Source organism: Plectropomus leopardus, chromosome 4 (assembly GCF_008729295.1).
Source record: "Plectropomus leopardus isolate mb chromosome 4, YSFRI_Pleo_2.0, whole genome shotgun sequence".
Lineage (NCBI taxonomy): Eukaryota > Metazoa > Chordata > Actinopteri > Perciformes > Serranidae > Plectropomus > Plectropomus leopardus.
In genome coordinates, this window is record NC_056466.1 from 22,688,948 (window position 1) to 22,699,305 (window position 10,358).

At 40.6% G+C, this 10,358-nt stretch overlaps 1 protein-coding gene across 1 annotated transcript; it reads right to left on the reverse strand.

Moving 5' to 3' along the window:
• Positions 1 to 264: 264 nt before the first annotated feature.
• metrnlb (meteorin like, glial cell differentiation regulator b) lies at positions 265 to 7,206 on the reverse strand. Its single transcript, XM_042485190.1, has 5 exons — positions 6,790 to 7,206; positions 3,563 to 3,746; positions 3,243 to 3,468; positions 1,705 to 1,764; positions 265 to 1,161 (listed from the first exon to the last, which is right to left on the reverse strand). The coding sequence occupies exons 1-5, from the start codon at positions 6,882 to 6,884 to the stop codon at positions 845 to 847; spliced, it is 882 nt and encodes a 293-aa protein (XP_042341124.1). The 5' UTR covers positions 6,885 to 7,206; the 3' UTR covers positions 265 to 844.
• Positions 7,207 to 10,358: the final 3,152 nt, after the last annotated feature.

Below are 10,358 nucleotides of genomic sequence, written 5' to 3' on the forward strand. Positions count from 1 at the left end.
TTTTTCTTTGGGTAGTTAGGTTGATAATATCTCTTTGTTTGCAGCAGAACAGGCTGGTAACTTTTGCTCCTTCATTTTTTGGCCCTACTATAAATTCACTTGCCATCTGCCTTTACTTATCTGCTCCTCAACCACACTGAGACTCACTGTGTCTTACAGTACGAGACACACTAGTACAGGTTTGTTCAAATGAAATATTAGGACATGCATGCTCACTCACAAACAGAGGAATGGACAGATCAAATGTACACCTTTTAAAAGAAAGACAGGCTGAAGCGTGGCTTTTTATTTTCTGTATATGTATCAGACCCTCTGAACTCAAAACACACACTTAAAGACTCACAGAGCTGCATACTGAACACTTCTGTCAGAAGACTCCTAAATTTTACAGAAAGCTTTTTACAAAGCAAACATTCATTTCGAGAATGATCACACAAGCAGTATCGTCATGGGAATAAAAACTTTGACCAGTTAGGCACAAAATTAATTTAAGCTCATCATTCATTCATTCGCTGCCTCACTCATGCATCAACATATTTACAGACAATATACAAGTCCAGTCAAATGGGCAGATTTTAGTTTAGGCAGCACAACAGCACTAAAATGTTTAAACTATCCGACTGGCTTTTCTGCCACAAGGCAACAAACAACTTCCACAGCACTGAATAGAGCCATGCTAAAGTTTCCCTTAATGACGATGGGGGTCTGAAACTCTGCTTATCTTTCTGATGGCCTCAAAGATTAAGTCGCTCCAGCCTCCAAGTGTCTGCATGTCCCCCTTTGTGTCTTCCTCACTGACTGTTTTTGAGAAGCACTTCACCCTGTTTTACCCACCAGGAGATTTTCAGTCTGTGTCTATTTCACAGGGGTTTGTTCCCGCTCTCTGTGCTGTGATGTACAACTTCAAGAAGTCTTTGTAGCGAGGTGCACAGCCAAGCCAGGCTTCACCAAAATAAATAGAACCAGTCAAAAGGTACTCATCTCCTCCAGGATGCAAAGTGCACTGTGCGGGAACATTGATGCGTCCACCCCAGCCCCGCCCTTTGGCCCCACCCCAAGCGAACACCCCGCTCTTCTGACGGAACAGCCGACTCAGAGTCACCACAACAGCAGAGTGGTCGTCTGTACCTGACGCCACGCTTCGCAAGATGCCACTGCCAGCTATAGAGACAGGAACAGGAGAATTAATTAATCACAAATTCACATTTTGTGGTTGCCCATTGTTGCCCTAATGGCCACTGTTAAGTATCAGTTTAATAGTTTTGCTTTTAGTTTGACTGTTTGGGATGTGCTTATTTGCTTTCATGTTGAGAGATACATAAATATATATCTTCAGCTAGTGAGCTTGGCTTAGTATAAAGACTAGATAAGAGTAGTATAAGACTTGAAGCAGTAACTTCCTGAAGTCTCTGCTGGTTGAATGTCAACTGCTCCCAACCAAGAAAGAGCCTGGCACATTATCCCCCCCCAAAATACGTTTTTTTTAATGCACTTTAATGCACAGAGCTAGCAGTTACCTCTTGTTTTCGGTCTTTCTCCTAAACTAAGCTAATCTACTGCAGGCTGTAGCTTCATATTTACCGCACAGACAGGAGACTGGTTTCAGTCTCCTCGCATAACACTTTGGCAAGAAAGGGAATAAGCATATTTCCTAAACCATAAAATAATTTCTTTAATTTAGTTGTGTGTTTGTGTGTAGTTTACCAAAGTCGCTGGTGCACACAGCCATAAGGACCTCTTCATCTGAGCAGGGTTTACAGGTGACTAAAATGGAAAACGTGAAAAAAAAAAACATAAGAAACCACAGCTCTTATCGACACATAATTCATTTTCTTTCCTCTTTAGTTTTCTGTCATCCTGTGAGTTGTGTGAGCCTCTATCTGTTTCCTGCTCTCTCTTTTTCTCTGCATTAGCGGGTATTTATGAGTCAACAGAGACATCAAGAGAGTATGTGAATGAGAACAGCAGGTGAGGGAAGAAACGTAATCACAGAATTACCCCTTGACCCTGTCAGCTATAAAAACAGCTATAAAACGCCCAGACGCCCAGACAGACAGGCATGGACAGGCTTTCCTCTGTCTCATTAGTCCTCCACTCCACCCACCGTCCCTCTGCTACACAAGACTGCTTTACTCACACGGGTGGGCTCCCCCAAAAAACCCTGCTTTTCGGGCGGGGGTCTGTTCTTGATTGACAGTTGAGAGGCGATTGGCTGACCCTTGTGTTTGACCCTGACGTGACCTTTTGATTGGCCTGCTTGTTTTCATAAGTCTGACTGAGACGAGGGAGTGTAAGAGTGAGGAAGTGGGAGAGGAGAGGGTGTCGGAGAGGAGCAGCATGTAGGTGAGATGAAGAAATAGGGTGAAACAGTAAAATGGCCTTTTGTCACATTCACTTTACGTCAGAGAGAGGACGGTGCAGTAATTAAATCAATTTACACAGAAACAGGCCGTGTAAAAACAACTTAGTCGAGTCGGTTAATCTACTGCTGTGAACATTTAAAAATTTTCAACAATGTTTTTAGTTCTTCTTGTGATAATGAAGTCTTAATCGTGACCAGTTTTGGGAGCATTTGCTTGCTGGTGTGTTCAAATTCACAAACACTCAACAAATGGTGGACAAAATATAAAAATAATTTACTTAAAGGTCCAGTGTGTAGAAAACCTCTCCCGAACTGAATGGCCCAATCTAGAGCAGGTGTTCAATTTGTCCCTTCTGAGCTATTTTAGAAACAACATGGCAAACTCCGTGGAGGAGGATCCTTTCTATTTGTAGATTTAAACGGCATACTCTCAAATAACTAAAACACAACAATAAATAATACACACAATCCTTATTTTTAATAAGACACAAGTCTTATGTTTGGAAAATGGCTATCAGTACTGTAAACAATCACCAAAGCCACTATCATGTTTGTGGCATAAGATTAGTGTCAAAGGAAAATTACATTTTCAGTTCTACTGTGTGTTATGAACATGTGAGTGACAAGTGAGACTAAATGCTGTGACCTGTTAAAAAACTAATATGAGCTGGTAGAAAGGAGAAAACAGTCAGTATCGCTGTTTGAATAGAAAATCACAAGATAAAACTCAAAAACGTCAGTGCTTATTAGTGCACAATACACAATAGTGCATAATAGTGCATAATACAATGCTTATTAGTGCAAACAATACAACGCAAATGTCCAATGTGAATAAGACTCTATCTCTTATGATGAAGAATGGGTGCATGCATCCTCTCACCTGACTCAGGGTGCAGGTACGGGTACATGTGTGCCCCAGGCCCTTGACTGGACACCAGCTCATATTGGAAAGCTGTGATCCTCCGGCTGATGTCTGTCTGAGGGACAGCCTCCACAAAAAGCGCTCCCTCTGCCAGGCTGAAACAGTGCACTGTGCCCTGAAGCTGATCCTTCTCTGCCAGCAGCAGCCTCAGATCTCCGTTATGCTCCAGATACACATGAGAACCCTGAACATGAAGGGAACAAACAAGAGGACACATGTCAGCTCCTCCCATCTGAAACATCACGCTGCAGAGGTAATACTCTGGTGTCATACTCTACCTTGGAGTAAGCGTGGGGTTTGATGCACACATGGAGACCTGCCATGTGTTCTGTCGAGCGCTCTGTGTTTGGCCGCAGGTTAACAATGATGGCTCCAGTGGGATAGAGCCACTCCAGAGACCCCTGCGAGCAGCGGAGGTAGACCTGCTCCACATCTCTGCGGTGAGACTCATGGCTCAAACCACTATGGGAGAGAATTTTTCATTTTATATCTTGAGGATAAACAAGATCAAACGCTTAAATTCATCAACAGTAAGGAAACTTGGATTCAGGACACTAATATTTGACAAAAAAATAAACTAAATAAATAAATAAAATAAAAAGTACTCTTTTTCTTTACTCTTAATTTCTGTTTCCCTTATATCTAATTATTAAGTTCACTTAAAATGTAATAACATTTACTTAATTTTGTGGAGTTGTGGCAACATAATAATGAAAATAATAAGTTAAACTAAATCATAAGTTTTGGCATCTTCAGTAAACCAAGTTTATTGTACTATATATCTGTATTCTGCTGGATGTAAACAAGACCATCATATTAGTACATTCTTAAACACGTTAAGAAAACAAAATTTGCAGATCTCCTAACTTCATCACTGGAAAAATCCTGTGTGTCATGATCAAGTTCAGTCAGACTAACTTGGTTTTCTGAAGTTGCCAACACTTAGAAAAAACACAGTGTAATTCCAGCTGTCATTTTTAAATTGCATCAACTTCACAAAAGTAAATGCAGCTCATTTTGAGTGAACTTAGCAATTAGATGTAAAGTAAAGATTAATAGTTATACTAACTTTCCTTTTTCAAGGCAATCAGTTTCCAAAATTATTTTAAGTAAGATCAACTTGTCAGATTTTACAGTGTAAAGAGTCGCAAAAATGCTCCAGTGAGCACATAAAAAAATGTAAAATAACATGCTGGAAAAACAGAGTTATGAAACATATGGAAAGGATTTAATGACATTGCAACATTCATTAAGAATAACTCTGCTGCAGCTGTCTGCCAACAAATCTTTCACAGTTTGGATGGATGTGGTCGCTTGTCTCTGATGTGCATAAGCTACCTCAGCACCAGGAACTGATTGGGCTATTAAGTCGTTGGAAGTTGGAGGCCGGTAAACTTTACAACACAGTGCGGAGCGTGGCCTTTCATATTTTATGACTTGGGGACTTGGAGGAGTGATCAAAGAGGCCATATAGCTGTGTTTACTAAGATATGAACTGAAGCAGTGACATTCCTCTGATCATAAGTGCATTTTGAAAATCTTAAAGGGATAGTTCAGGTTTTTTGAAGTGGGGTTGTATGGGGTACTTGTCCATAGACGATCTATTATGTATAGTAGATGTCAGTCGGCACACCCCCAGTTTGGAGAAGCAGGCTGAAATCTGACACAGAAAGATGTACTGCTGTGGATGGACACTGGCGACAAAATGTATTTTAGACAGCTAAGTCCAACCTAAAAAAAACAATTTCAGTTTCAGTGTACGCTATACTGAGAGTATTTCCATTGCTTTACCTTAATGTCAGTCCGTTTCAACAGGAGAGCCATCAACGGCTCAATTTCTCCATCTATGCTCTAGTCAGAGCCACCGGACTCCATTGAGAAAAAAAGTAATTTTAGCCCCCTGAACAGAAGAGTTGCTTGCCTACAGATGCTTTGCTCAGGTTGTTGGTTTGTGTTACAATGTGACTTTGGTAAATCCAAACCAACCTTTGCTAAAGTCAAGCAATAACACAAACAAGCTGACTGATCAGGGCAGCAGCAGACTGGCAGCTACTGTGTTTAGCAATGTTAAAGCACTGTTTTTCTTAATGGAGCCTGACTTTGAAGAGAGCGATAGAATGGCTTCATTTTTCTGTCAAAAATCACCGTCTGACATTAAGGTAAAGCACTTAAAATACTTCCAATATAGTGTACTCTTAAGCCGACATTGATTTTCTTTCGGTGGAAGTTTTTTAGGTGGCTAAAATACATCTTGTTGCTAAACCCTGTCCATGGAAGTAGATTGCTAAGATTCCATGTCCAGCCTGCTTCTTCAAACTGGGGGCGTACTGACCATCATCCACCTTAGGTAAAACATAAAACTATTGATAAGTACCACATTCAGTCTCACTTAAAACGAAACATGAACTATTCCTTTAACCGCGAAAACTCTGCTGGAGTAGTCATTGGCTCCTGTGTTTCAGCAATATGTTGCTAATATCTATTATAACAAATCAATGTTTTCAGAAGTTAAAACTATAGCATATAACAATCTATCATTCTAAACAGTTCTTAAGTCCCAAAACACAATGTTAACAATATTTTGGGAGTAAATAATTTGTTAAAATGATAGTTAACATGTATGCATTTAACTGTTGTAATAACTTTGGTTCTACAAAAATGTTATGTAATAAGTTGGTTTGTTCTGTAAAACAATAAAATAATTAACTGATCTGATAGTTATAATCTCTAAAACCATAAATTTTCATAATAAATGTTTGTTTTTATAAACATTTCTCCAACATTTCGGTGGAAATTCACAATAGTCCCGTTGTGGAAAGTTTGAATCTCTTGTAGAATTTAAAATTGGGTTAACATTTTGCTGAGTCAAGAGGAGTCAAAGAAATTAAAGGGATCACTAAAGTCAAAATAGTCCCTCAAGGTCAAATTAAAGCCCACAGACTGCCTTATTGATTTTAACCGTTTTGTGTGTAATGCTCCTTTCTGAGAAGAGATTATGTAAAGATTACAATAAAGATACTAATATGAGTTACTGAGATGTGACGTCAAAAACATTTCTGAGTAGTAATCACAGGCAATGGCACATTCAGACACATCCTCATCTACTTTACTGCACCAGAATATAAAAAATCACACATTTTGTTCTGACCTACCAGTGTCCTTCTTGGAGATTACATTAAATCTAAATCAAACGTCCACGCATCTAATTAGGCTACTCCTTTGAGCCCGCTGAAATCCCAAAGAATGCACTACAGAGCCACTTCAAAGACGCAACCTCCCTCTCACACACGACTCAAGCCCCTCCATGACTCCTCTGCATTTCCACAATTTAACATGCGTTCAAGTCAAAAGAACATGAAAGTGGGAGATCGAAAACAAGACGGATAATATTTCCCCATGGAGTACCTAGGTATGTCCTAGGTTTGTTTTCTTTGTCGCTTGCTATGATCAATTATAATCAATTAAACAGAGGTTATCATAAATGCTTTACCATCTTCACCCTCACCTTCCTCGCCAGCTGCACTGGTCGCTGGAGTACTGTGCCACCGCCCGACACAGGAGCACAGCTGGGATCCAGAGCGCAGCCCACGGCCGGAGCATGGTGGCCCGTCCGCCCGGCGGTCACCGAAACCCCGCACAGCAGACCAGCAAGCCGCGCGCTCTGCCGCTCCCGAACCGCAAGATCCCGTAAAAAAAAAAATCCCCCGGAGCTCCGCAGCGCGCGGTCTCTACATGACAGGTTCAGCCGAGGCAAAGGATGAGGCAGAAAAACATTTTGGTAAAAGGGTGGGTTTAAAGACGCGGAGAGCGCGCGCAGCAGGAAGATAAGGCTGTTTAAGAAACTTTCGATCTGTGCGCTCCGCTTCACGTCACCGGGGGGCGCGTGCCAGCTGCTGACTCCGCTTGAGTGACACGCGAGCGCTCGCTCCAAACCACTCCCACACATCCCCCCAAACATGTGTAGAGAGAGACCTCGAGCTCTCATCTCAGCATGAAGAAAAGGCTACCATACAAACTTTGTAACTCATCCTAGATCCACTTGAGCTGACGGACTGAGCTCGTTTTCCCCTCATACCTATCTATCTATCTATCTATCTAATTTTAAATTGGCCCTTTGAATTTGTACAGAGCAGCAGCGGTTGGTTATGAGTTTAGAAACACAAAAAAACACCCCCCCCCCCCCCCAAAAAAAAAACGTCAAAATGAACAAATGAAAAGATGGTTAAATTAAAAGCAAACCTGTAGACACACGTAAAGGGGCATAATCGCCAATGACCTTTTAGTTTTGTTCATTTTACCCTTTATTTCCCAAGATCCTACAAATAATTTATATTTAGCATGTCAGATCCCCGTGCACGCATGTCGTTCAGGTCTTGATGCCAGAGAGAAACAGTATAAGATGGTGTGATTGTGTTGTGCGTGCTTGTTGACTTCATGAACAGATGGATCATATTATCGCAGTGAAAATTAGAGCAGCATGCAGGTCTGAAACAGCAGCACTCCCTTTAAACACCCACCCCAAAAACCTCTGCAGTCACCGCCAGACTCTTAAACACCGTTAAGATATTTGAATGTTGGTAGCCTATGTATTTTTTCATTACCACCTTACCTGACATAGTTGTCAATGGGATTGAAGTAGCTATGACTTTATGTTATGAAGCGTTTTTTTTTGCACTTATATGAATGTAATATGTTTTAACTAACCGCATTACCAAGAAACAGAAAGACCCTGACAACCCTTGACTAACAAGAAGTCACACGTGTGCTCTAAACGCCTGTTTGGTTCTCGGGCGGTTTTCCCGTGAGAAAACAGTCGGAACAGCAAGCATGTTACTGACTCGTCACATTCCCCCACACAGCCAGAGCTATGTAACACATTTCAAGAAATACCGAAACACAGGCTCCCTTACACACACACACACACACACACACACACACACACACACACACACACCCTACCTCCCCTCACACACAAACACACCCACTCACACTCCTTCATTATTATGTCTCTGTGGAAATGGGTATTTCCAATACTGCTATGGTGCTGTCAAGATGCCATTGATTTTATTTGTTACAAGTTTTACTATAAAAAACATTACTGATTGTTTGTGATGATGTTCTGCTACAAGTCAAATAAAAGTAAGATTTCAACACTCAAACTGAACTGAATAATAAAAAAAAGAATTAAAATTCACGTTCTAATAAAGAACCTTATCTAAATGTTTTATAAATTGTAACAACAATCAAAAGATCAATCATAATCTATTGGTGAGGACAACATCTGTCAGGTTGGGAAAACCCATTTGACTTACTGGACAAAATGACCATTAAAAACTATTCATAACTTATTTACCATTTATCATTGCATAACATTTATTATTGCACCAAATGAAAGATGGACACAAAAAAAAGGGATTCGTCCCAACCTGGAAATCCAAATTTTTTTCTTATAAATGACAATAAATACAGAGGGTTTAATGGGCTGTAACTAAAATTATAAATACATAAACAATGATATAATTAAATGAATAAATAATTACATATATAAATGAATTAATATTTATAATACAGACAGACATACATATACAGTGCCTTGCGAAAGTATTCGGCCCCCTTGAACCTTTCAACCTTTCACCACATTTCAGGCTTCAAACATAAAGAAATAAAATTTTAATTTTTTGTCAAGAATCAACAACAAGTGGGACACAATCGTGAAGTGGAACGAAATTTATTGGATAATTTAAACTTTTTTAACAAATAAAAAACTGAAAAGTGGGGCGTGCAATATTATTCGGCCCCTTTACTTTCAATGCAGCAAACTCACTCCAGAAGTTCAGTGAGGATCTCTGAATGATCCAATGTTGTCCTAAATGACTGATGATGATAAATAGAATCCACCTGTGTGTAATCAAGTCTCCGTATAAATGCACCTGCTCTGTGATAGTCTCAGGGTTCTGTTTAAAGCGCAGAGAGCATCATGAAGACCAAGGAACACACCAGGCAGGTCCGAGATACTGTTGTGGAGAAGTTTAAAGCCGGATTTGGATACAAAAAGATTTCCCAAGCTTTAAACATCTCAAGGAGCACTGTGCAAGCAATCATATTGAAATGGAAGGAGTATCAGACCACTGCAAATCTACCAAGACCCGGCCGTCCCTCCAAACTTTCATCTCAAACAAGGAGAAAACTGATCAGAGATGCAGCCAAGAGGCCCATGATCACTCTGGATGAACTGCAGAGATCTACAGCTGAGGTAGGGGAGTCTGTCCATAGGACAACAATCAGTCGTACACTGCACAAATCTGGCCTTTATGGAAGAGTGGCAAGAAGAAAGCCATTTCTCAAAGATATCCATAAAAAGTCTCGTTTAAAGTTTGCCACAAGCCACCTGGGAGACACACCAAACATGTGGAAGAAGGTGCTCTGGTCAGATGAAACCAAAATCGAACTTTTTGGCCACAATGCAAAACGATATGTTTGGCGTAAAAGCAATACAGCTCATCACCCTGAACACACCATCCCCACTGTCAAACATGGTGGTGGCAGCATCATGGTTTGGGCCTGCTTTTCTTCAGCAGGGACAGGGAAGATGGTTAAAATTGACGGGAAGATGGATGGAGCCAAATACAGGACCATTCTGGAAGAAAACCTGTTGGAGTCTGCACAAGACCTGAGACTGGGACGGAGATTTATCTTCCAACAGGACAATGATCCAAAACATAAAGCCAAATCTACAATGGAATGGTTCACAAATAAACGTATCCAGGTGTTAGAATGGCCAAGTCAAAGTCCAGACCTGAATCCAATCGAGAATCTGTGGAAAGAGCTGAAGACTGCTGTTCACAAACGCTCTCCATCCAACCTCACTGAGCTCGAGCTGTTTTGCAAGGAAGAATGGGCAAGAATTTCAGTCTCTCGATGTGCAAAACTGATAGAAACATACCCCAAGCGACTTGCAGCTGTAATTGGAGCAAAAGGTGGCGCTACAAAGTATTAACGCAAGGGGGCCAAATAATATTGCACGCCCCACTTTTCAGTTTTTTATTTGTTAAAAAAGTTTAAATTACTCAATAA